Source organism: Pituophis catenifer, unplaced genomic scaffold (genome assembly GCF_029215685.1).
Source record: "Pituophis catenifer annectens isolate HBS135680 unplaced genomic scaffold, rPitCat1.0.hap2 SCAF_15, whole genome shotgun sequence".
Taxonomy (NCBI): Eukaryota; Metazoa; Chordata; class Lepidosauria; order Squamata; family Colubridae; genus Pituophis; species Pituophis catenifer.
Window position 1 is genome coordinate 13891043 of NW_027256895.1, and position 27581 is coordinate 13918623.

Below are 27581 nucleotides of genomic sequence, written 5' to 3' on the forward strand. Positions count from 1 at the left end.
TTGGTGGGGAGGTAATATGACTGAGTGGGCGTGGCCAACTTTTTTTTTTTTTACTTTTAAAACCATTTTTAAATTGAAGAGGTTGTAAAAAAAATGCTTTTAAAGCGTCTGACGATCCCAGCTGACTTGCCTGATTGGCAGAAGCTTTTTTTTTAAAAGCCTCTGACGATCCCAGCTGACTTGCCTGATTGGCAGAGGCTTTTTTTTTTAAAGCCTCTGACGATCCCAGCTGACTTGCCTGATTGGCAGAGGCTTTTTTTCCTTTTAAAAACATTTTTTCGGCCAAAGAGGTTGTAGAAAAAATGCTTTTAAAAATAAAAAAAAAAGCCTCTGATGATTGCGCGGCTCAGCTGGGCAACGGGGGTGGGGCAGGGATTTTTGCTACTGGTTCTCCGAACCACCTGCCTCCATCGCTACCGGATCGAGTGATCCGGTCCGAACTGGGAGCATTTCATCCCTGATCATAACCATTTGTAACCTTCCCAGCCAACTTCTGACAATCAAAGTCTATGTAGGTAAATCAGGTTTGCTGAACGATCACAGGATTTCGTTAAAAACTGCATTGATTTGCTTAACAACTGTGGCAAAAAAAAAAAAGGTCACAAAATGGGGTGCAACACACTTAACAGCTGCCTTTCTTAGTAACGGAAACTTTGGCTCAATTGTAGTCCTAAACCGAGGACTCCCTATATCCCTGATGGTGAACCTATGGCATGTGTGCCACAGGTGGCACGCACCGTCCTCTCTGTGGGCAGGCGAGCCGTCGCCCCAGTTTAGCTCCGCCGTGCATGTGCACGCGACTCCTGCTGGCCAGCTTGTCTTCAGATCTCTGCTGCACATGCACAGGAGGTGGGGCACATGGGGGGGCATGCGTGCATGCTGTGGAGTGGGACACATGTGGGGTGTCCCACTCCAGTGTGTCCCACACAGTGCCATGCATGCATGTGCAGGAGGCAGGGTGCCTGCATGAGGGCCGTGCGTGCATGCACAGGGCTGGGCATATACGCAGGGCCCATGTGGGCATCACATTTTGGGGGTTTGGGTACATGCACACGCATTCATGCGTGCACAGGCACGCTTTGGGCACTCGGTCCGGAAAAAGTTAGCCCTCACTGCCCTATATAGATGTAATATGAATGTTACAAGGAACATTACAGTCTCAAATGGCATAAAATAACACCTCCTTCCCTCCCTGCCCAGCACATAAATTCAATAATGGTATTTCCATTTTCTCTTCTTCCCCTGCAGGAAATGAAGCCACAGGGGAGCCGTTCCAGATGACCTTCCTGGAGTGAAGATGTCCTCCTTAGACCCCCTGCCTCCCGCCACGCCTCCCTCTCAGAAACCCACTCGCATTATCAAGCCACGTCCACCCACCAGGCCGCGTCCTTACGTACCCCCTAGGCCGGACTCCGCCAAGCTACTCCGGGTCCCTACCCCTCCTTTGCCGCTGGAGAAGGACGGGCGCTTGCCGGCTACCGAACACCCGGGCGGCCCAGCTCAGCCCTTGCACAAGTTGCAGAAATCTGGCGCCGTTCGCAAGATCGTGGTACACTTCGATCAAACGGGTCCCCTGGAGAAAGAGGACGCCGAAAAAATTATCCGATCGCCGCCTTCCGGCTGCCAGCAGGATGACAACAAGGAAGAAAAAGCCATTGGAGAAAAAGAGAGCACGGATCAGTTGGGTAAGTGGGACAGCTTTGCCTTGGGTTCAAGATAGTACATTTTGTAGAGAATCTCAGTCATCTAGTTTATTATTATTATTTTATTTTATTTTATTGGTTTGATTTATATGCCGCCCTTTTCCGGAGACTCAGGGCAGCTTACAATGCGTTAAGCAATAGCCTTCATACTTTTGTATATACCTGCTTAGTAGGGCTTTCGGCCCCCCCTAAGCGGTGTTCTTTTTTATACAAAGTCAGCTTATTGCCCCCACAATCGGGGTCCTCATTTTACTACCTCGAAAGGATGGAAGGCTGAGTCAACCTTGAGCCTGGTGAGATTTGAACTTGCAGTAATTGCAGGCAGCTGGTGCTACTTAACGGGACTTTAGTCTGCTGCGCCACCAAGGTTGTCCCAAAGGTGCTTTTTTTAGGAGACAACTGGACTTTCTTGTTTTTTCTTTTGAAGACGTTTCGCTTCTCATCCAAGAAGCTTCTTCAGCTCTGATAGGATAGTGGGGAATGGAAGGATTTATATTCCTTCCAGACAGCCGGTCATTTGCATCCTTTTAGAGGGTCGTTGAAGCACTTGGAGGTTTATCTGTGTTCTCAGGGTGAAGCACTACTGAGGTGACTACTTTCGTGTGGCGAAAGTGAGTGCATGCGTACGACAGCACATGCACGCACGACCTCCCCCTGCTCACCTGCGCATGCGTGCGCAACCCCCTGCCCCCCCGTTTTGGGCCTAACAGGCCTCCCTGCAGCCTCCTGGGATCGAAAACGTGCCGTGGGGGGGCGCTGCCTTCCTGCCCCCCGTTTTGGGCCTAGCACACCTCCCTACAGCCTCTTGGGCCCAAAAACGGGCTGTGGGGGGGCACTGCACCCCCCTGCATGCACACGTGACCCCCCCCACATGGGCACATGAGCCCCCTTGCGCATGTGTGTGTCTCCCGCATGCACCCACCCTCACGCATCCCGAAAATCAACTGGCCAGTGGGAGGCATGTGCGTGCATGGTGGGGCTGAGCTGGGCAACGGCTCATGTGCCCACAGAGAGGGCTCTGACATCATGGCCTTAGCCCAACTCACCTCACAAAGTTGTTGTTGTGAGGAAAATAGGAGGAGGAAGTTGTGTTGGATACCTTTGCTGCCTTGAGTTATTTGTAAAAGCAATAAATAGTATAAATAAAATAAATAAATAAATAAAAATTTTCTCTCTCCCTCTGCTTCCTCTCAGATCCTTGCAAGGAAACCCAGCCATCGGTATTATCGGAAGCGGAGCAAAACGGGCTGGATTTTCCCACTTCCTGTCTGTCCGGCTGCCCCTGTGTTTGCCATCAACAGAACCCGGGCATGGTCTTGGTTTGGGTCCCCGCAACATCCCGGCTGCAGGATATGGAGAACGGGCTGGCTTCGGACCTATCATCCTCTGCTGACGAAGGGGGAGCCTCCTTCCAAAAATTCCTGGGAATCGGTGCCTCGCCTGCCCAGCCTTCCTCCATCGCAGCGGGCAGGGTCCCGAAAACTCGCCGCTCGTCCCGAAGCAAAAAGCCCCTTGACTCCCCGCCGTCCACAAACGGGCACCCCGAAGGGGGTGTCGTGTTAACGAGCTACCGTTCCACGGCCGAGCCCCTTCCTCTACGCTGCCCGCCGTTGATGCCGAAGCCACCTCGTCGCAACAAAGGGGGTGGCTCTGTCTCTCTGGATGGCGAGCTCCTACCTCCGGCCATCCCACCCAAAGCCCCCACGAAACCGCCTCGCAGCTCCTTGGGACCCTCGACTCGCCGGAGTTCCCTCCAATACCCTCTTGAGATGAACCACCTTCCTGGCCGCGTCTCTCCGTTTGCTGTTGGGGAAGGTTTTCTCATGTTGCCTCCCCCCACCCAGCCACCCCCACCTCCCCCAACGTCCCAGACCCCTCCGCCCCTCCCCATTTCTCAGGCTCGCTCCCAGATGTGCACAGCCCCCCCTCCGCCCTCTCAGCCCCCTCCCCTGCTGCTTCAGGGTCTCCCTCCTCCGCCAACTCAGCCGCCGCCGCCGCTGGAAGGTTCATCTCTGGAGGACAGTCCTTGTCAAGGTACCATTTGCATCCTCTTGGGGTAAAACTATCTCCCAGCCTCAACCGCTTTAAGATGTATGGACTTCAACTCCCAGAATTCCCCTGGCCAGTTTTGCTGGCTGTGGAATTCTGGGAGTTGAAGTTCAGACATCTTAATATCGTTGAAACAGAAACTTTGTGGTAGCTGGCTTAGAATTCTGGGAGTTGAAGTCCAGACATCTTAATGTGGTTGAAATTGAGAAACTTTGTGGTAGCTGGTTGTGGAATTCTGGGAGTTGAAGTCCAGACATCTTAATGTGGTTGAAATTGAGAAACTTTGTGGTAGTTGGTTGTGGAATTCTGGGAGTTGAAGTCCACACTTTTTTTTTTTTTTTTTTGGTAAACAAGTTTTATTAGAATTTTTCTTTCATCATACATATTTTAGGAACACCATGTTGACCGGGTATCTTCCCATTTTTCCATATTCATGTCTTATATAATCGTTTATCACAAATTAATCATTTTTCATCATATTTTATTATTTCAGCTTCTTCCAGGTTTTTCTTTTTTTCAAATCTATTTTATATCATATCTCTCTTTCCAATTTTAGCCAGAAATATTCTCTTTCCATACCGTGTTTCCCTGAAAATAAGACCCTGTCTTATATTTTTTTGAACCCTGAAATAAGTGCTTGGCCTTATTGCCATGCGCTCAAATGCCCGATTGGGCTTATTATCAGGGGATGTCCTATTTTGGGGTAAACAGGGTACTTCTTTATCATATCTTATTTTCTTCTTAATACATAAACAATATCACTATCCACCCTTAATTCCTAATCCCTTACAATAACATCAATTAATTATCTTATTTCTCCATTGCTAAATATATTTCTTAAATTCCCCATCCCACTTTTTAACATTTCAACTTTGTCTCTTAATTTAAATTGTCTTCAAAAGTAAACCAAATTGCCATTTCACATTTCATCTGCTATTCTGTTTTACTATACGCAATATACATCATCATATGCAAATCTTACATAAAAAAACCCTTTAACTTAGTTGACCATCCACAATTAATAATATTAATACAATTCCCTTAAATCTACTAATATGTACCTTATTTTCCTTCCTCCTTTCAAGCTCACACTTCTTAATGTAGTTGACACTGCAAAATTTTGCGGTAGCTGATTGTGGAATCCTGAAAATTGAAATCCACACAGCTTAACGTAGTTGAAACAGAAACTTTGTGGTAGCTGGGTTGGAATTCTGGGAGTTGAAGTCCAGACTTTTTAATGTACTTGAAATTGCGAAATTTTGGGGTAGCTGATTGTGGAATTCTGAAAATTGAAGTCCACACATCTTAACATAGTTGAAAGCGAGTAACTTTATGGTAAAAGGACAGGGATATTGTGTTGTCACCCACTTTCAAGTTTTTCTTAGCTAAGGGGCTGCTCAAAGGGGGCGGAATTCCAAAACCAGAGGGGGCATTTTTGTCTGGGGCACAAGAAACCTTTCAGTTCGAAAAGTACAAAGTTTGAAATGTCTTTTTTTTTTCCCCTCAAATGCGGCAGCTCAGTTTTTCTGCTTGGAAGCCTTTCAGGTCTCCCCAAATATCTCATTTCTCCCTCAGTAGCCTGTTGTACGCTAGAAACTGGGCACTGAAAATAAAACAGTGTTTTGACTCAAAACATTTGACGTATTGTTACGGGGCAAAGGTCTTGTTTTTCTAGACTTCCGGGAAAGTTCCACTATCTCTTAGGTCTTCCACTATCGCTTAGGTCCCAGGATATTTGTCGGACCATCTGCAACCAGCAACAGCTCCCCATCGCCCGGTGCGTTCTCACAGGGAGGACCTACTCAGGGTGCCGTCGGCTAGACAGTGTCGACTGGTGACCCCTAGAGGCAGAGCTTTCTCTGTGGGTGCTCCCACCCTCTGGAACCAACTTCCTCTGGGGCTCCGGTTGGCCCCTGACCTCCGCACCTTCCGCCGCGACTTAAAGACATGGCTGTTCAGCCTAGACTGGGAGGGTTAACATGTATTTTAACACGCTTTTATTCGGATATTTTATTGTTGTGAGCCGCCCTGAGTCCTACGGAGATAGGGCGGCATATAAATCAAATCAAATCAATAAATCTCTGATCCGATCGGAGAGGAACACTCTCTGTTCCCTCTGCTATTGATAATGTGGCTTGGCTCATTTACTTCGAGTTGCACGTAGTCCTCGACTTAACGACCATATTGGAGCCTGCCTCTTATGGCCGCAAGTCCAGTTTTCAGCAAAAAAAAAAAAAAGCATTGTAAAATGTGATCATGTGACCACAAGACACTGCAAATGACTGTCGATTGAAGCCAGTTGTCAAACACCCGAACTACATTTTCATGTTGGGGACGGGGGGCAACCATTGGAACTTCAGAAATGGGTCATAAGCACCATTGGGGTGTTGTGGCCTGCCAGCGGTGGCAGATTCAGACAGTGAGGAGATTGGGAAGGAACATGGGCCAGTCCTGGAGTCTGAGGAAGGCTCTGATGAGGGCTCTGCGTCGGAGGCAGAGAGGGGGCCAGGGCCGTCTGTCAGTTGTCAGCTGCCTTCGGAGTCGGACATCAGTGGGGCAGAAGAAAAGCTGGAGCCTGTTCCCAGTGTGCGCATGCGCAGAGCTGCCAGGAGAAGGGAACAGCTAAGGAACAAGGGTCGACTCAGGAGTAAAGCCACAGGTGGACAGTGAATGGCCCCTCCCATAGGGAATAAGGAGCGAAAGGGGAGTGGAATTTGCAGGAGACAATTAGTTCTCTTAATTTATTTATTTATTTATTTATTTATTTATTTATTTATTTATTTATTTATTTATTTATTTATTTATTTATTATATTTCTATACCGCCTTTCTCCCGTAGGATTCAAGGCGGTGTACAGTCAAGAAAAATATAGACACACAAACATCATAAAATTGCTAATTAAAATTATTACTTAGTTTGGTCAATTAAATAAAACCCAGAATTAGATAACATTTAAAAAATCATTCACATGTTCGTATGTTTAGCCCTGCCTGTTGGAACATCAGGGTCTTGAGGGCACGGCGGAAAGCACGGAGATCAGGGATATTTCGTATCTCCGGGGGCAGTTCATTCCAAAGGGTTGGAGCCCCCACAGAGAAGGCTCTCCCCCTGGGAGTCGCCAGTCGACATAATTTGACTGACGGTACCCTGAGTAGTCCCTCCCTGTGAGAACGAACTGGTCGGTGGGAGGCTATTGGTGGCAAAAGACGGTCTCGTAGATACCCAGGTCCTAAGCCATGGAGCGCTTTAAAGGTGATAACTAACACCTTGAATCGCACCCGGAAGACCACCGGGAGCCAGTGCAGCTCGCGTAGGAGAGGTGTTACATGGGCGTAACGAGCTGCGCCCATAATCACCCGTGCGGCTACGTTCTGGACCAGTTGGAGCCTCCGGGTGCTTTTCAAGGGGAGCCCCATGTAGAGAGCATTACAGTAGTCCTTACGGGAGGTAACTAGGGCATGAGTTCGTGACTCTCCTGAGACTCCTTGCCAAGTTTTGAAGATATCGGCCTGGCAGCTCTCCAAGCCAGATAAGGTCTGTGACTGTAAATTCTCCCTTGAAAGACTTTGCTGGATGAGAATGAGAGGAATTCACAGTAACTTATTAAAAAGGGGGTTTTGTCGGGACATGGAGTCTGCTTCGTGGTTTGGGGAAGCCTAGGTCAGAACATGGGGAAGTGCATGGTAGATTCCAAAGGTTGCTACGCAATCGGTTGTAAGTCGAGGACCGCCTGTGTTTGATTCAGACCTCCTTCAGCTGATGCATTCCAGAAGTGTTACGCTGCAGCTCCCATCTCCTCAATCCAAACGGAAAACACGGGTGAGGTGTTACAGCAGTGCTTAGGTTTTCCCCAGTGTCCATAATCTGTGCTTGTCTGTGTTATGAACTGAAATGTCCTTTCCTGTTAACCCATTCCTGGTCTTTCGCTGACTCTGCCAACTTTTCCTTCCGCAGGTGGCTGCGAAAATGAAGAGAGCAGTTTCAGCGAGTCGGAGACGGACAAGTCGGACAACAGGTGTGTTCAGATTACAGATTAACAGAGTTGGAAGGGACCTTGTAGGTCATCTAGTCCAACCCCCCGCCCAAGCAGGAGATCCTATACCAGTTCTGACAAATGACAGGCAAAGCTCTTCTTGAAAGCCTCCAGTGATGAAGCTCCCACAACTTCTGAAGGCAACTTCTGTTCCATTGGTTGATTGTTCTCACTGTCAGAAAATTTCTCCTTATTTCTAGGTTGAATCTCTCCTTGATCAGTTTTCATCCATTATTCCTTGTCTGGCCTTCAGATGCTTTGGAAAATAGCCTGACCCCTCTCCTCTCTGTGGCAGCCCCTCAAATATTGGAAGACTGCTATCATGTCTCCCCTGGTCCTTCTCTTCACTAGACTAGCCATGCCCAGTTCCTGTAACCGTTCTTCGTATGTTTTAGTCTCCAGTCCCCTAATCATCCTGGTTGCTCTCCTCTGCACTTTTACTAGAGTCTCAACATCTTTTTTTAGTGTGGTGACCAAAACTGGATGCAGAATTTTAGGTGTGGTTTTACTAAGGCTTTATAGAGTAGTATTAGTACCTCACTTGATCTTGATTGTATCTTCTCCGGAGACTCAGGGCGGCTTACAATGCGTTAAGCAATAGCCTTCATACTTTTGTATATACCTGCTTAGTAGGGTTTTGCCCCCCCCCCAAGCGGTGTTCTTTTTTATACAAAGTCAGCTTATTGCCCCCACAATCCGGGTCCTCATTTTACCTACCTCGAAAGGATGGAAGGCTGAGTCAACCTTGAGCTTGGTGAGATTCGAACTTGCAGTAATTGCAGGCAGCTGGTGCTAATTAACAGCACTTTAGTCTGCTGCGCCACCAAGGCTCTTATAGCCTTGTTTATGCCTGTCATGTTTATGACAGTTGTCCTGGGGTCATAGAATTGACAAATGGGGAGGCCAGATTCACTTAACAGCTGCGTTACAAATACAACAACTGCAGTGATTCACTTAACAACCGTGGCAAGAAAGGTTGTAAAATGGGAGAAAACTCAGTTAACAACTATCTCAATTAGCAACATAAATTTTGGACTCAATTGTAAGTTGAAGATTACCTGTATTGTATCTTGACAATGTCTATTGATCATTATCTCTGGAGGATTTATTACTTCTGAACAAGGAGTAAATGGTGTGAAAAGCTATGGAAGCTGATTTTAGCTGGTGCTCCCATACCACTTGTTTAACATACGGTATTTTTCGGAGTATAAGACACACCTTTTTCCCCCCTAAAAGGGAGTGAAAATTTGGGTGCGTTTTATATACCTAATATAGCCCCACCCACCCACTGGCCCCCACCCTTTGGCTTCTGCCTCCCAGCAATTTACCTCCTTGCTGCAAGCAGCAAGAAGAAACAGCCCATTTCAGCTTCAGCACAGCCTAATTAGCACAAGTTGATTGTCCGTTGGATCGGCCTCCTGACACAGCTTTTTCAAGCTGCAGGCCATTGCCTATTGCTGCGCAGGCCTCTGCTGCTTGTTGCAAGGAGGTAAATTGCTGGGAGCAGATTTTTTTTTCTTGTGCTAATCAAGCTATGCTGAAAATGAAAATGAAAGTAAAGCAGGCTATTTGCTGTTTGCTGCAACGAGGCAAAATTGCTGGGAGGCAGAGGCACATTTCTTTTTCTTGTTTTCCTTACCAAAAAGGGTAGGTGCGTCTTATAGTCCAGAGCGTCTTATACTCCGAAAAATACGGTACTTTTGCTTGCCGCAATTGTGAGCAGTTTCTCTATATAAAACTCTCATATCTCATTGTCTGTAACTTTGGGCAAAACAGGGTATCATAGGGCAATAGTTTTCCATCAACGTACCTCGAATGGGCTAACTTACAAAATGCAACCACCCATGACTCCTGAAAGATTGGCAAAATTGTGGCCATTTCAGTGCCGCCTCAATCATCCGTTGGGGAAGTGATCATCATTTCCATTGCTCCCTAACAGCTTCCTTTAAAGGAAAGTCACTGGGGAAGCCAGCGGGAAATTGGAAGTCACTCCCGCTGCCACTGCCTTTTTGTCCGCCCATGGTCTTTCTGTCACTCTCACCCATCTCCTGTGGGGTTGAAATTTGGCAAAGGTGTGGCTGCTTCAGTGCTGCCGTGCCACCACACTGCTATGTCAGCCGTGGCAGTCACGCGATTGTTAATTTTCCCCCGCTCCCTGCCAGCTTTCTGCAAGGAAAGTCCATGGGGAAGCTAGCAGGAAGTCAGAAGTTGGTCCCACTGCTGTTTTGGCTGCTTGTGGTTAGTCTTGTTTCTCTGTTTTAGTTAATTTCCCCCACTCCCTGCCAGCTTTCTGCAAGGAAAGTCCATGGGGAAGCTAGCAGGAAGTCAGAAGTTGGTCCCACTGCTGTTTTGGCTGCTTGTGGTTAGTCTTGTTTCTCTGTTTTAGTAAGGAAATATCTCTGAAATGGCTCAATGAGGCATGGGTTGCCTATTTTTAGCAAAATTCTTAGCTTGTTGGACTGGATATGCCAAACCTACCAGCCCATTTCTCCCACAGGTGGTGCCACTGTTAAGCATGTTCAATCAGTTCTTTGGCTCCCTGAAATATAATCTGTCAGTTATTCGTTGCATTCTTCTTAAATAACAGATTTATACAGACGGAAAGTTATATATATATCAAAAATTCTTCAAGACTATGGATTTTGATTATTGCTTTTTTGGCACAAGAAAAGGGGAATATGTGTTTAATTAATTATTTGAAAAGGATTTCCATTAGCGAAAGAGTATTGTTTAATCATTGCTGTCAAATTGAGTACTTATGAAGGAAGTAATTTGATGAGAAAGGAAAATCCCAGAGATGAAATAGATCCCTTTTTCCTGAATTTGTGGTTTTGAACATCTCTATTTCTGAATTCTGAATTGATGGGGTTTTCTAAACCATTAGCAGCAAAAAAATAAATAAAAAAATAAAAATCTTCCCAATGACATCAAAATTTAAAAATTGGGGGGAAAACCAAGAGGTTTATTTTATATTCAGGGTTCTCCGTTTGATGGTAGATGAAGAAGATATATTTTTTCCTCCCAACATCGTGGCGTCTTAGCAAATCAACAACTACAGAGTTGTTGTGTTCATAGGATTGCTTAAAGGTTCCCATTGCACACATGTGCTAGTCGTTTCTGACTCTAGGGGGCAGTGCTCATCTCTGTTTCAAAGCCGAAGAGCCAGCGCTATCCAAAGATGCCTCCGTGGTCACGTGGCCGGCATGACTAAACGCCAAAGGCGCACGGAATGCTGTTACCTTCCCACCAAAGGTGGTCCCTATTTTTCTACTTGCATTTTTACATGCTTTCGAACTGCTAGGTTGGCAGAAGCTGGGACAAGTAAAGGGAGCTCACCCCATTACGCGGCACTAGGGATTCGAGCCGCTGATCTGCTGACCTTTCGATCAATAAGCTCGGCGTCTTAGCCACTGAGCCACTGTGTCCCTTATAGGATTGCTTATAATGGCCTTTTTCTGCTTTGCCCCTATATCACAGACATTCTTCGGCACTCTCGTCTAAGAGTCCGGACTGGGGGCTTTGCCTGCAGGACGGTAAGTGGACAGCACGTTTATTTTTTTTTTAAAAAAATTGAGAGCAAAGACAAACCCAGGAAAAGTGACTCAGTTAAAGACACGGAACAGCCTCTGACTCATTTTCTTTTCCTTCTGCTGAAATCCCATGTGAAATTCTCATATTCTCCCATATCCTAAAGCAGCGTTTCTCAACTTTTAAGATCAATCAGAATAGAGCTGAAAGGGACACTTGGAGGTCTTCTACTCCAACCCCCTGCTCAAGCAGGAGACCCTATACCTGTTGTGGCCTGCCAGTGGCCAACGGATCTGGCAGCAGATTCGGACAGTGAGGAGGTTGGGGGGGAACATGGGCCAGTCCTGGAGTCTGGGGAAGGTTCTGATGAGGGCTCTGCGTCAGAGGCAAAGAGGGGGCCAGGGCCGTATGCCAGTTAACAGCTGCCTTTGGAGTTAGACATCAGTAAGGCAGACGAACAACTGGAGCCTGTTCCCAGTGTGCGCGTGCGGAGAGTTGCCAGACGAAGGGAACAGCTAAAGAACAAAGGTCGACTTGGAAGTAAGGCCACAGGTGGACGATAAATAGCCCCTCCCAGAGGTAATAAAAGAGGAGCGAAAGGGGAGTGGAGTTTGCAGGAGACAATTAGTTCATTACTGCATTCTTGCCAAATATTGCTGTTCTGTTCCCGTACCCCACACGCACCCCCACAGACGGCCCGGAGTTAATAAGCCACACGACAAAACTCTTTGAAGATAAAGCTGGCAGCAATCCAGTGGCTAGCTGCCAATTCAGACTTTACTCACACAAAACAAAGATTAGACTGCCAGCATTCCGATAAAACAGGCAGAGTGTCAACAATACAAGGATTAATCCAAATGCAGTCCGATAAAGCAGGCAAAGTTCAGTAACACAGAGATCATGGAGTATTTCTGAACCGGCCACCACACTCACATTTATACCCTGTGGGGTGTGGTCCAGTGACTCAGCTAATCTCTGGCACGCCTTCCCCTCTGCTGTGCACGCTTCTCCCTGTGCCTCTGGCGAGGGTCCAGCCAGCACTTATCTTCTTCATCGCTGTCCACCTGTGGCTGCGGGGACGTGCTTGGCTCTGAGCCTATCGTTTGGCCTTCGGTGTCCTCCGGAGGCATTGCCAGAGAGGAGGGTCCTGGAGAGGGAGGCCTTGCCAACTCCTCTCCCTCACTCTCCGAGTCTGCATCTGTCGATAGCCCAGGCTCAGGCAACGGAGCCACAACAATTGCAAGACTGAAAGAGTCTTGAAAGACTGTGGGAGAAGAAAGACTTTGCTGGAGAGGAATTCACTGTAAATTAAATAAAAGGATTTTTTGTCAGGACGTGGACTCGGCTTTGTGATTTGGGGAAGCCTCGGTCAGAATGATACCATTTCAGACAGGTGGCTGCATAGTCTCTTCTTAAAAACCTCCAGTGATGAAGCACCCACAACTTCTGAAGGCAAGCTGTTCCACTGGTTAATTGTCCACCCTCTTAGGAAGCTTTTTCTTAATTCCAGGTTGCTTCCCTCCTTGATTAGTTTCCATCTGTTGTTTCTTGTCTTGCCTTCTGGGGCTTTCAACTCTGGGAGTTGAAGTCCACAAATCTTAAAAGTTGACGAAGTTGAGAAACGTTGCCCTGGAGGCATAGTTCACTGCTGAGATGGTTTAAAAGCCCTGATTAGGATGCTACCTCATTGCTACATCCTTGTGCTACCATTCCCTAGTAGTTACTCATCCGGATTTCCTTCTTTAGGTTTTTAAAGTTCACTTACACAGGATCTAACTCTGGAAACCATGTGCTGGGGACATTCCTAGGAACTCACTATACCAGTGTTTCTCGACCGCAGCCATTTTAACATGTGGGGATTTCAACTCCCAGAATTCCACAGTCAGTTACCACAAAGTTTCTCAGTTTCAACTACATTAAGATGTGTGGACTTCAACTCCCAGAATTCCAAGCCAGCTACCACAGAGTTTCTGTTTAACTATGTAAAAATGTGTGGATTTCAACTCCCAGAATTCCAAGCCAGCTACCACAGAGTTTCTGTTTCAACTACGTTAAGATGTGTGGACTTCAACTCCCAGAATTCCCCTAGCCAGCAAAACTGGCTGGGGGAATTCTGGGAGTTGAAGTCCACACATCTTAAAATGGCTGAGGTTCGAGAAATACTGCACTATGCCCTTTACTTCACACAACTTAAAATAGTTTTTCAGATAACTCTTATAATATTTAATAGGAAGTTGACAGCTTTCTGAGAACCCGGGGCAAAAACTGGACAATTGTAACCTTGAAGGATTTTTTTGTTTTTTATGAAGTATAGATAGTCTTCGACTTACAACCATTCGTTTAGTGACCGTTCAAAGTTAAAACAGCACTGAAAAAAGTGACTCATGACCATTTTTCACACAACCATTGCTGCACCCCTCCCCCCATGGTCATGTGATCAAAATTTGGTTCATATTTATGATGGTTGTGAGTCCCAGGATCATATACTACCGGTTCACCACAAGTACGCATGCTTGCTTCGCATGCGCACCTTCAGCGCATGCGCCCGGCCTTTCATGCATGCACTTTGCTCATGCGCACACCTTCTGTGCATGCGCCCGTCCTCAAAAACGTGGCTAAATAGGACTGCATAGCGCCGGGGTGGGTGGGCAGGCCCACCCACAATCTCCACTACCTGTTCGCACGAACCGGCTGAATACCACTTCTGGTCATGTGATCCTCTCTTGCAACCTTCTGACAAGCAAAGTCAATGGGGAAGCTAGATTGACTGAACAACTGTGTTGCTAATTTAACAACGACAGTGATTTGCTCAACAACTGAGTCAAGGAAGGCCGTAGACTGGTTTAAAGCTCACTTCACAACGCTCCTCCTTAACAAAAGAAATTTTGGGTTCAGTTGTGATCGTAAGTCGAGGGTGATAGTTGTTCATTTGGGCATGGCGCATTATTCCCCCACCGAGGTTCACTGTGTTGTGTCTTTCTCTGCCTTCTGTTGTCTTGCAGAACCTTTGTATCAAACCTATCGCCAGGCTGTCATCTCCAAGGAGATCAAGAGGCAGACGGTTCCACGCAACAGTAGTTTCAGCAGCTCGGATTACAGAGCCCCTTCTCCTGGGGAAGGGACAACGGGACCCCAGGGCCCCGTCCCTCATAGCACCCTTTGGCAGGAGCTGCCAGCTGTGCGAGAAAGCGGCGTTTTGGACAACATCAGCCCAGAAGAAAGGAAAATGCAAGAGGTGAGTCTAATAGGACTTAGGTAAGAAAGGCGCTTCCCACCAGACAGAATTCGAGTTGTCTAAAATTTGCTTCAGAATTTTTCCTGACGGTCGGAACAATTATTCGGTGGAACGACTTGCTTCCAGAAGTTGTGGGTGCTCCAACACTGGAGGTTTTTAAGAAGAGATGGGGCAACCATTTGTCAGGAATGGCATAGGGCCGTGATGGCGAACCTACGGCAAGCGTGCCACAGCTGGCAAGCAGAGTCCTCTCTGGGGACGCGCGAGCCGTCGCCCAGCTCAGCTCCACCGTGAATGTTTGCACGCCTCCCACTGGCTAGCTGATTTTCAGGATATGCGGGGGGTCAGGCCGCATGCAGGAGATGCATGTGCATGCGCGGGGGGGGGGTCGCACACATGCGTGGGGGATGGGAGTTGCAGGGGTGGGGGCAGAGCACGAGGAGGGTGGCATGTCCTCCCACAGCCCATTTTTCGGCCCAGGAGGCTGCAGGGAGGCCTGCTAGGCCAAAAATGGGGCGTGGGGGTGTGTGCGGCCTGCCCCCCTCATGGCCCGTTTTTGTGCCCAGGAGGCTGCAGAGAGGCCTGCTAGGCCAAAAACAGGGCATGGGGGGGTGCAGTCCGCCTCCCCGGCCCATTTTTGGGCCCAGGAGGCTGTAGGGAGGCCTGCTAGGCCAAAAACGGGGCGGGGGGGGGGTGTGGTCCGCACCCCTCATGGCCCATTTTTGGTCCCAGGAGGCTGCAAAGAGGCCTCCTAGGCCAAAAACAGGGGAAAAGTTGGTCACAATTGCATGCGTGGGGGGTGCCTGGGGGGGGTAGTGCGCGCAAGCGGAGGCGGGGCGCGCTTTGCATTATGAGTGCCACCACACGCGCTTTCAGCACACGACGAGAAAAAGGTTAGCCATCACGGGCATAGCGTTTCCTGTCTGCGCAGGGAGTTGGACTAGAAGACCTCCAAGATCCTTTCCACTCTGCTATTCTGCTTCGGTAACACTCAAAACGTGCAAAGTTTCGTTGAACACTCTAAGGAGTTGTGTTGGCCGGGTTCTTCCCCTCGCCTCCCCCCCACCCCCCCAGAAAATGAGATCATTTTAAATTGAGAGTTCCTTTTTATTTGCGACTTGGGACTGGGTGTTTCACGCATGAATTACGACCCGAGCTAGATCAGCAGATTAATATTATTTTTCCAACTCACGTGGCACGTGGGAGACTTGAGTATCTGAATGGTGCGAATGAATATTGTGCTGAAGTCCGAACTTTTCGTGTGTACGTTAGTGGATTCTGATTTTCTCCCCCCCTCTCCCAATAACACGAGACACACTTGTAATTGTAAATTGTGTTAGCGATGGAATAAAGCAAAAATAAGCACCACTCCCAAGCGCTGTATCTTCATGATACAGGATACATCTTGTTGTATCTGTTGCCAGCATTGTGTTGTCTCCTTTAGGCAGCCAACAAATTGTTGCAATGTTCCCGTGGGTGAAATCTGACTCATCAACTACAGGTAGTTCTCGACTCACAATTGGTTTTTTAACAACCCATTCAGAGGTGGGATTCACTTACCTTCCCTACCGGTTCAGAAATGTGAGCATGCGGCTTTCTGCACAAGCGCAGTGCTCATGGATTACATCCGGGCGGGTGGGCGGAGCCTCCCGCAGTCGCCGCTACAGGTTCGCCCGATCTGGAAAGAACCGGCTGAATCCCACCACTGAATCCCATTGGAGCTACAGTGGCCTCAGAAAGAAGTGTTTTTTTAGGCCCTGTGAAACACTTCCGGCTGTCGGAAAATGTTGCGCAGCTCTCTTTTCCCCGGGGTCACATGACCACATGTTGGATGCTTGCCAATCGACTCGCATTTTTTAACAGATTTAACAGGTGACCTTGTAGGTCATCTAGTCCAATCCCCTTCCTTCCCCCCAAGCAGGAGACCCTACATCCGTGATGGCGAACCCTGATGGTGGCACGCGGAGTCATATTGATTGGCACGCGAGCTCAGTTTGCCGACTTCTGTTTCCAGCCTCTGGAGGGCTTTCGGGGGTGGGGGGGGAGGCCGTTTTTGTCCTCCCCAGGCTTCTAGAAAGGCTCTGGAGCGTGGGGAGAGCGAAAAACAGGTCTTCTGGTCCCACCGGAAGTCGGCAAACGGGCCGTTTCCAGCCTCCAGAGGGCCTCCAGGGGGGTAGGGAAAGCCGTTTTCGCCCTCCCCAGGCTCCTAGAAAGGCTCTGGAGCCTGAGGAAGGTGAAAAACGGGGCCACCGTACCATTGCGTGCCAAAAGCGGGGGGGGGGGGCATGTGGACATGCGCAGGAGGGTGGGGCACATAGAATTATGGGTGTGGGCGTGTGCACAACCCCCCACGCTCCCACGCTTTTGGCACGCACTGGCAAAAAGATTAGGCATCACTGCCCTACACCATTTCTGACAGATGGCAGTCCGGTCTCTTCTTGAAAGCCTCCAGTGATGAAGCTCCTACGTTTGCGACCAGTTGTAGTTCTTCCTTTGTCTATTCAGTCTTGTTTATACTGCTCTTCAACATGGGTTTAGCACTCTTTTGGAATAGCACTAAACACCGGAGGCTTTTGGGAAAAGATTGGACAACCATTTGTGTGAAATGTTATAGGGCAATGATGGCTAACCCTTTTCTCGTCGTGTGCCGAAAGCACGTGCATACCGGCACCCATAATACAATGTGCACCCCCTGCACATGCATGCACAACCCCCCTGCTTCCCCGCCATGTGTGTGTACGTGACCCCCCTGCTCCCTCTGCCCCCCGCGCATGCACGTGTGACCCCCCGCCCCCATTTTCAGCCTAGCAGGCTTCTCTGCAGCCTCCTGGGCCCAAAAATGGGCCGTGGGGGGGCGCACCGCACCACCCCGCGCGCCCCCCGCAAATATGCGCACTCCCCCATGTGCGCAACCCCCTGTGAATGTGCATGCACCTCCCGCATACGCCCCACCCCCCCACGTATCCCGAAAATCAGCTGGCTGGCGGCGGGAGGTACATTCACGCATGCACGGTGGAACTGAGCTGGGCAACGGCTTGAGTGCCTGCAGAGGGCTCTGCATGTCAGCTATGGCACACATGCCATAGGTTCACCATCATGGTTATAGGCTTTCGTGTTTGAGCAGGGGGTTGGACTAGAAGACCTCCAAGGTCCCTTCCAACTCTTGTCATTCTGTGACCAAAAAGAGCTCAGCCACTGTCTGATGGATTTAAAAGCACCTCCAGGGTGCAGAACTAGAATGAGATTTGATAGATGGAAGACCCCCAAACGCCATAAATTTAGAGAAGCTGGGAGAACAGCTCACCATGCTTTATTCCGTTCACATGTTCTGTGCTTGTTGCTCATTCTGCCTTCTTTATGGGTCTCTGGGGTTAGAGTCTCTTTGAGGTGGTGACCTCTGAAGCCTCGTACCTACGCTCGCTGACGCTTCTGATCGAGCACTTCATGGAGTCTCGGGAACTGGCTGGCACCATCCTTCTGCGCGAGCACCGGATTCTCTTCTCCAACATCCGCAAAGTTGAGGAAGTGAGCGAAAGGTCAGGGTTTTTTTTTCCTCTCTTCCCGTCTTTCCTCCAATCTGCGTTGCTTTGGACCAGGGGTCGGCAACCTTAAACACTCAAAGAGCCACGAAGATCCGAACCGGCAGCCCCCATTCAATTCTGGAGCCGACTGGAAGTCCAGTTCCTGCACCATAGAGTTTCCTCCTGGCGTGGCATCCTTTTTCCTCTACCTATCCTAACCGAAAGCCCTATCAATTGTGGAGCCGACCAGCAACAGGGAGCCGCAGCAGAGGGATGAAAGAGCCACATGCGGCTCCCGAGCCGCGGGTTGCTGACTCCTGCTCTGGACCATTCTCAAGAATGAAGGCAGCCACTCCTAGAATTCTTAATTTGCTACTGGTCACCATGGAGGGCTGATGGTCAATATGAAGGGTGGACATGATAGCAGTGTTTATTTATTTATTAAATTTATATTGCCGCCTATTCGCCCATGGCGACTCGAGGCGGCTTACAAAGTACAAAACCACATTTGAAAACAGTAAAAATAATAAAAACTAATTTTTAAAAAATCAAATAAATTAAGGTAATAAAATCACCCCACCCCACCTCACCCCAGCGACAGCAGATCACACGAGCCATTTAATGGGCTCCATCCCACTCTGGGTTCCCCCAGGCCCTCTGGCAGAACCAGGTCTTCAGCGCCTTCCGGAAGAGAATTGAGAGTGGAGGCCATTCTAATCTCTGGGAGAATTGATGTTCCAGAGAGAGGGAGCCACCACGGAGAAGGCTCTTCTTCTGGGTCCCGCCGGGTGTATCTCCCTCAGGGATGGGACCCACAGCATTCCCTGCCTCCCCGCTCTGATGGGTCGGGTAGATGTGACCGGCAAGAGATGGTCCCTCAAATAACCTGGTTCCAAGCCATGAAGGGCTTTAAAGGTGACAACCAATATTTGAGAGGCTACTAGAAAGAACGGAGGGTGTCTTATTTTCCAAAGCATCAGAGGGCAGGACAAGAAACAATGGATGGAAACCGACGAAAGAGAGTCCCAAATGTGCTTTTTTAGGAGGCAACTGAACTTTCTTGGTTTTTCTTTTGAAAACGTTTCGCTCCTCATCCAAGAAGAGAATCTCTACAGACTTTTAGCTATACAGTTTGGGATGAATACCCTTGGAATGGTGTGGGAGTAGGAATGGATTTCCAGAGGGGAAAAAAATTGCAGACTACAGGAACCCGGAGCACTAACTCAGGTGATCGTGAGGACAAAGATAAACCTCCAAGGGCTTCAACGACCCTCTAAAAGGATGCAAATGACCGGCTGTCTGGAAGGAATATACTGTAAATCCTTCCGTTCCCCACTATCCTGTCAGAACTGAAGAAGCTTCTTGGATGAGAAGCGAAACGTCTTCAAAAGAAAAAAAAACAAGAAAGTCCAGTTGCCTCCTGAAAAAAAGCACCTTTGGGACAACCATGACCTGGATGACTGAGAATCTCTCCAGACTTTTGATCAAAGAGAGAAACAACCTGGAATTAAGGAGAAACTTCCTAACAGTGAGGACAATTAACCAGTGGAACAGCTTGCCTTCAGAAGTTGTGGGTACTCCAACACTGGAAGTTTTTAAGAAGAGATTGGACAGGCATTTGTCTGAAATGGTATAGGGCAGTGATGGCTAACCTTTTTGCCATCGCGTGCCAGGAAGGGGTGGGGTGGGGTGGGGGAGGTTTGCCTGTGCATGTGCCCACACCCATAATTCTATGTGCCCGGCCACGCACATGCGAGCGCAACCCCCCTTCCCCCCCCCCCCCACTCCTGGCACACGATGGCCCGGTAGGCCCATTTTTCTTTCTCACCTGACTCCAGATCCTTTCTATGCATCTGGGGAGGGCGAAAACAGCCTTCCCCACTCCCTCGGAGGCCGGAAGTTGAGAAACGGGCCGTTTCGGGCCTCCGAGGGGGTGGGGAAGGCTGTTTTCACCCTCCCCAGATGCATAGTGACGATCTGGAGCCAGGAAGAAAGAAAAACGGGCCTTCCCCTGCCCCCCCAGGCCCTCTTCTGGTGGGCCCAAAAGGGCCGAAAATCAGCTGACAGCTGAGCTGGCGTGCCAGGCAATATGACTCCGCATGCCACCTGTGGCACGCGTGCCATAGTTTCGCCATCACGGGTATAGGGGCTCCTGCTCGAGCAATGGTTGGACTAGAACAAGGGTCGGCAACCTGTGGCTCTGGAGCCGCATGTGGCTCTTCCATCACTCTGCTGCGGCTCCCTGTTGCCAGTCAACTCCACAATTGATAATGCTTTCAGTTAGGATAGGTAGAGGAAAAAGGACGCCTAGCAGGAGAAACTATGGTGGGGGGAAACTGGACTTCCGGTTGACTCCAGAATTGAATGGGGGGCTTCCGGTTAGGGCCTTTGTGGTTCTTTGAGTGTTTCAGGTTGCTGACTCATGGACTAGAAGACCTCCAAGGTCCCTTCCAACTCAGTTATTCTGATTCTGATTAATCTCCACGTTCAGAAGGAATCATACCCATAGGGCTCTCTCAAGTGCTTCTTCTGATTATGTGTTGTGGCTCCGTTGCCTGAGCCTGGGCTATCGACAGACGCAGACTCTGAGAGTGAGGGAGAGGAGTTGGCAAGGCCACCCTCTCCAGGACCCTCCTCTCTGGCAATGCCTCTGGAGGACACTGAAGGCCAAGAGATAGGCCCAGAGCCAAGCACGTCCCCGCAGCCACAGGTGGACAGCGACGAAGGAGATAAGTGCTGGCTGGATCCTCGACAGTGGCGCAGGGAGAAGCGTGCACAGCAGAGGGGAAGGCATGCCAGAGATTAGCTGAGTCATTGAACCACACCCCACAGGGTATAAATGTGGGTGTGGTGGCCGGTTCAGTTTGTGACGAGCAAAAACTAGAAATAATCCATGATCTCTGAGTTACTGGACTTCTGCCTGCCTTGTCGGACTGCATTTGGACTAATCCTTGTATTGCTGAAACTTTGCCTGCTTTATGCTTGCAATCTAATCTTTGTTTCGTGTGAGTAAAGTCTGAATTGGCAGCTAGCCACTGGGTTGCTGCCAGCTTTATCTTCAAAGACTTTGTCGTGTGGCTTATTAACTCTGGGCCATCTGTGGGGGTGCGTGTGTGGGATGGGGACAGAACATTATGGTGACCATCTGTGATGAAGAGCAGGCTAGTCAGTTGTCCATCTGTACGATCATCTGTTTAATCGTTACTTCCCCCGCTTCAAAAGGTGGAAATAGATCCCCGTCTGGAGACACAAGCTCGCTGTTTTTGCTTGGGCTTCTCTGAATAATCCACATACGTCTGATGCCAGTTCTTCCTCTTGGCAGGTTCTTACAGGATCTGGAACGGCGGCTGGCTGAAAGCCTGCAGATCTCAGACGTTTGTGATATTGTGGAGGACCACGCTCAGCAGAGCTTCTCGGTCTACATTGATTACGTCCGTAACCAGCTCTACCAGGAGAAGACCTACAGTAGCCTCATGTGAGTAAGCGGGGAGGAAAGGAAAACAGTCTGCTGGATCATCCTTTGGGGAGTTGAGGAATTATTTGGAGAAACTCGCTTGGCTGTTTTCCCAGCCTGTTTTGACCTCACCGAGAATTCTGGGAATTGTAGGTTTTCCTCATCTGCAGGTATCACCAAGGCAGAATCCAAAAGATATTAATCCACCTTTTCAACAGCAGCCATCCAACTACTCCTGCAGAGCTTGTTGGTGGTTGATCACGGCCATCCCTTGTAGTCTCCAGGGGCAAGGGTCTGCAACCTTCAACACCCAAAGAGCCATTTGGACCCGTTTCCCACAGAAAAGAAAACACCGGGAGCCACAAAACCCTTCCTGTGCCTGACTATTTCTTGAGCAGCCACAAAACTAGCCATATGTAGTTGAATTAAACGTTCTGTTTTCTTCTGAAACTTTTCTTTTCTTGGATTTATCCATGGTTGGCCTACTGGCGGTTGAAAAGCTCAATAAATTGCATGCCGGCGGGTGTTACACATTGGCGGTTGTGACGCGTATTTTGAATGACGGAGCTGCAGCAGAGAGATGAAAGAGCCACATGCGGCTCCAGAGCCGCAGGTTGCTGACCCCTGCTCCAGGGCCTTGTATGTAACTTTTGAAGTGGGAATCCCGTTCTTCCTGTCATAGATAATGGATGTAGATGTACCCGTGCACCATAAACGTCTTTAAGAGTTTCTGCTTAGTCTAACATCTACAGATGTTCCGAGAAAGCCCTCAGATTAAATCTCGGGATCTTCAACTTTGGCAGCTTTAAGACTTCAACTCTCATAATTACTGGCTGGGGAATTCTCGGAGTCAAAGTTCACAAGTCTTAAAGTCGCCTTAAAGATTAGGCAACCCTGAATGAAGCAGTTGCCTGGAATTCATTCATCCATTTCATTCATACCGTGGTGTTTCCCCGAAAATAAAACCTACCCCAAAAATAAGACCTAGCATAATATTTTTGTGTGCTCCTAATATAAGCCCTACCCCAGAAAAAAGCCATAAATAAGGTCGTCATCAGCGGGGGGCATGGCCAGCACCAGAGACTGCGAAGGGGCTGATGGCGTCTGGCGGCAGCCGCAGCCTGTGCAGCACCGGTGAGTTGATTACCTGCCCATGGCAGCAGGCGGAGGCAGAGGCGATCCGGACGCGCTGTCTGGGCAGAGGGAAAGCTGAGCGTCAGTGGGCCAGGGAGGCTGCAGGCAAGCGGAGAGATGTGAAGACAAGCTTCCCACGGCCGGCCGGCTGCTCCAGCACACCGACTCTCAGCTTTCCTGCATCCCCCACTTCTGCCTCTGCCTGCTGCTTGGACAGGTAATCAACTCACCTGCGCTGCGTGGGGTGTGCAGCCCCAGAGTGCATTGAGCAAAGGGCAGCGGGCGTCGCGTGCTCCCTGCCTTTTGTGCATGTACCGGGGGCGCAGCCGCCTAGACAGCCTGATCACCCTGATATTGTGTTTCCCCAAAAATAAGCCCCAGTGCTTATTTTGGAGCCCCCCAAAAATATAAGACTGGGTCTTATTTTCAGGGAAACACAGTAGTTAAAATATTACCAAACGCTCCTCTTCCTCTCTTCCATCTACTCCCTCTACCCATTGATAGCTTGCTTCGCTTCCAAGGGACTCAAGGTGGGATAGAAGCAGCAGTGAAATCCAGCAGGTTCTGACAGGTTCTGGAGAACCAGCAGCGGAAATTTTGAGTAGTTCGGAGAACTGGCAAATACCACCGCTGGCTGACCCCAGAGTGGGGTGGGAATGGAGATTTTGCAATATCCTCACAGGTGTGGGGAGGGAATGGGGATTTTGCAGTATCCTTCCCCTGGAGTGGGGTGGGAATGGAGATTTTGCAGTATCCTTACTCTGGAGTGGGGTGGGAATGGAGATTTTGCAATATAGAGCCTTGGTAGTACAGTGGTTTAAAGCACCCTGTTATTAAGACCAGCTGCCTGCAATTACTGCAGGTTCGAATCTCGCCAGGCTCAAGGTTGACTCAGCCTTCCATCCTTTCTAAGGTAGGTAAATTGAGGACCCAGTTTGTGGGGGCAATAAGCTGACTTTGTATAAATATACAAAAGGATGAAGGCTATTGCTGAGCACATTGTAAGCCACCCTGAGTCTCCGGAGAAGGGCGGCATATAAATCAAATTAAAAAAAAAAAAATCCTTCCCCCAGGAGTGGGGTGGGGTGGGAATGGAGATTTTGCAGTATGCTTCCCGTGGAGTGGGGTGGGAATGGGGATTTTGCAGTAGCCTTCCCCTGGAGTGGGGTGGGAATGGAGATTTTGCAGTATCCTTCCCCTGGAGTGGGGTGGGAATGGAGATTTTGCAGTATCCTTCCCCTGGAGCGGGGTTGGAATCAGGGGTGGGTTCTACTTACCTTTACTACCGGTTTGCACCGTGCCCGCTCTTGCTTCGGTCGCGCGCACGCTCTTCTGCGCATGCGCAGATCACTTCTGATGATATCCAGGCCAGTGGGCGGAGCCTCCCGCCGGCTTTACTACCGGTTCTTGCGAACCAGTCCAAACCGGGGGCAACCCACCACTGGTGAGAATGGGGATTTTGCAGTATCCTTCCCCTGGAGTGGGGTGGGAATGGAGATTTTGCAATATCTTTCCCCTGCCACACCCTCCAAGCCACACCATGCCCACTAAGCCACGCCCACACAACCGGTAGTAAAAAAAAAAATTGGATTTCACCACTGGAAGGAAATGTAATGCAAGCTATAGGGTTGGTTGTGACCCCCCAAATCCACCCGATGAGAAATGAGTATCAACACTGGCCTGGAAACACTGCAGTGGATCGGCTGGGGGTGACCAGATGCTCCCCCCCCTGCCATGTTCCTTAGCAGTCCCAAAGCTCCAAATTCAGACCGGTTGCTCGTGGGTGCAGCTTCCCTTCCTCTTCCCTCTTAGGGAGAAGAACGCCCAGTTTGCCATCGTCGTCACCCGACTCCAGGAGCAGCCCCAGTGCCAGCGCCTCCCCTTCATGTCCTTCTTGCTGCTTCCTTTCCAGAGGATCACGCGTATCAAGATGCTCTTGGAGGTGAGAACCGGGTGTTGGTCTCGGAGTCAAGAATCTCGGCTGCTAATAAGGCCAGAGGAGGGGGTTTCTGGGTCGAAGGAAAACATTCCTTGGGGGGTGGGGAAAGAAAGGAGGCTGGGGTTCTAGGACAGCTTGGGAAACCCAAGGTGACATATGTCTGTGTTTTTCATTTTCTCTTTAGTGCTAATTCTTCCTTCCTTCCTTCCTTCCTTCTTTCCTTCCTTCCTCTCTCTCTCTGTCTCTCTCTCTCTCTATACACACACATATATAATATCTCTCTGTCTCTCTGTGTCTCTCTCTGTCTCTCTGTGTCTCTCTCTGTCTCTCTGTCTCTCTCTCTCTCTGTGTGTCTCTCTCTGTCTCTTTCTTTCTCTGTGTCTCTCTGTCTCTGTCTCTGTAGTATATACATACATACACACACATATAATATCTCTGTGTCTCTCCGTCTCTCTCTCTCTCTGTGTCTCTCAGTCTCTCTCTCTGTCTCTGTCTCTCTCTACATATATACACACACATATATCTCTGTGTCTCTCCGTCTCTGTCTCTGTAGTATATACATACATACACACACATATAATATCTCTGTGTCTCTCCGTCTCTCTCTGTCTCTCCGTCTCTCTCTGTCTCTCTGTCTCTGTCTCTCTCTCTGTCTCTCTCTCTCTCTCTCTGTCTCTCTCTCTCTCCGTCTCTCTCTGTCTCTCTCTCTCTCCGTCTCTCTCTGTCTCTCTGTCTCTCTCTCTGTCTCTCTCTCTCTCTCTCTGTGTCTCTCTGTCTCTTTCTCTGTGTCTCTCTGTCTCTGTCTCTGTAGTATATACATACATACACACACATATAATATCTCTGTGTCTCTCCGTCTCTCTGTCTCTCAGTCTCTCTCTCTGTCTCTGTCTCTCTCTATATATATACACACACATATATAATATCTCTGTGTCTCTCCGTCTCTCTGTCTCTGTGTGTCTCTCTCACTCTGTTTCTCTGTGTCTCTCTCTGTGTCTCTCTCTCCGTCTCTCTCTGTCTCTCTCTCTCTGTGTCTCTCTGTGTCTCTTTCTCTGTGTCTCTCTCTCCGTCTCTCTCTGTCTCTCTCTCTCTGTGTCTCTCTGTGTCTCTTTCTCTGTGTCTCTCTGCCTCTGTCTCTGTAGTATATACATACACACACACACATATAATATCTCTGTGTCTCTTTCTCTCTCTGTCTCTCAGTCTCTCTCTCTGTCTCTGTCTCGGTCTCTCTCTATATATATACACACATATATATAATATCTCTGTGTCTCTCTGTGTCTCTCCGTCTCTCTCTCTCTCTCTCTCTCTCTGTCTCTCTGTCTCTCTCTGTCTCTTTCTCTGTGTCTCTCTGTCTCTGTCTCTGTAGTATATACATACATACACAGACACGTACACATCTGTCTTCGTCTATTACTATATATCTCTCTCTCCTTTTTTTCCTCCCTTTTCCTTTTTCCTTCCTCCCTCCCTTCCTTCTTTCCTCCCTCCCTCCCTCCCTCATTCTTCTTTTGGCCACCTCTTGATCGCCTCCATTTTATTCTTCCCTTTTTCTCGGCCGCTTCCATTTTTTTCCTCTCACTTTCTCCATCTTTGTCCCCCTCCCCCTTTCTCTTCTCTGGACTGTTGAGGAGAAGAGAGGAGAGGAATTATTGAAAGCTTTTGCTGTTGAAATTAAACCGCCAAAATATTTCTGGGTTTCAATTTATCGTCCCCCCTAAGGGGCAGCGATCAAATTTGTTTGATCAGAGCCACAGTGCAGTATGTGCCTCTGGGTGCAAATGAGGATCCAGCCACCGGGAATTTGAGTAGCGGGGGGGGGGAAAACTAATCCAATTGTTTTCATTATATTTTCAACGTCCTGGGGAGGTCATTTCAGGCCTTCACGCAGAGAGTCTATCCTGGGCAGAGAAGCCCATTCATCATATCTCTTTTTTCCGTGGCTATTGTATGAATGGGGTATCCACTGTGAAGCACAAATTTCTAAGCAAGCCAGAAACCCAGTTGGACGAAGGGTTTTTAGATGGTGAGGATGGGATGCTGAACCAGAGATGTGCCAAAAGTTTCACATTTGACTCTTCCCCTATAATTTAAGGGACGCGGTGGCTCAGTGGCTAAGTTGCTGAGCTTGTCCATAGAAAGGTCGGCAGTTCAGCGGTTCGAATCCCTACTGCTGCGTAACGGCGTGAGTGTCAGGGCATTTATTAATCCCATGTTTGGCTCTGGGACTAATTACCCTGGTTTAGAGGAGATGAATCGAGGCTTATTCCAAGTTGCAATATTCTGAAAAGAAACGCGAGAAAGGTTTCTAATAAAACTCATTTATTTGTTATAAAGAAAATAAAACACCTCACTAACTAAGAAAAGTAATTGTTACATTTTGGCAAGCGAGGTCTCCTGCCGGTCCAAGCCGGACCTTGCTGGCAGGAGAACAAAAGAAAAAGTGTGTGAAGCAAGTGAAGGAATGTGGGTGGATGGACATGCGTAGTAGCTTTTGATAACAATTCTTGGCAAGGTATGGAAAGTCAGATAGTCCAGAAATAATGAGCTCAGCTGGTAAATAAAATAACGCAGTGACAGTGAGCTCCCACTACTTGTCCCAGCTTCTGCCAACCTAGCAGTTCGAAAGCACGTAAAAAAATGCCAGTAGAAAAATAGGGGCCACCTTTGGTGGGAAGGTAACAGCGTTCCGTCCGCCTTTGGCAGTTAGTCATGCCGGCTACATGACCATGGACACGTCTTCAGACAGCGCTGGCTCTTCGGCTTTGAAACGGAGATGAGCACCGCCCCCTAGAGTCGGGAACAACTAGCACATATGTGCGAGGGGAACCTTTACCGTTACTAGAATTTAAACCCCAACACAGGTTGGTCTAATTTTTCCAGTAATGGTCCAGTGCCAGCCTGTTTTCTCTGGATGCGTTTGAACGTCAAAAAATTCCTCTTTTTAAGCTTGGAAGGTTTTCAATAATTGGGATGACCTGAATT

The 27581-nt window shown here is 48.8% G+C and overlaps 1 protein-coding gene across 1 annotated transcript in view; it reads left to right on the forward strand.

The window, feature by feature from the left end:
• The first annotated feature begins 1297 nt into the window (after nt 1–1297).
• ARHGEF15 (Rho guanine nucleotide exchange factor 15) overlaps nt 1298–27581 on the forward strand; it is a 45598-nt gene continuing 19314 nt past the window's right edge. Inside the window, exons 1-8 of the mRNA XM_070954761.1 lie at nt 1298–1685; nt 2898–3737; nt 7707–7767; nt 11263–11318; nt 14316–14548; nt 17924–18084; nt 21392–21544; nt 24470–24599. Coding sequence (XP_070810862.1) covers nt 1298–1685; nt 2898–3737; nt 7707–7767; nt 11263–11318; nt 14316–14548; nt 17924–18084; nt 21392–21544; nt 24470–24599 — 2022 coding nt within the window. The remainder of the gene's footprint in view (nt 1686–2897; nt 3738–7706; nt 7768–11262; nt 11319–14315; nt 14549–17923; nt 18085–21391; nt 21545–24469; nt 24600–27581) is intronic.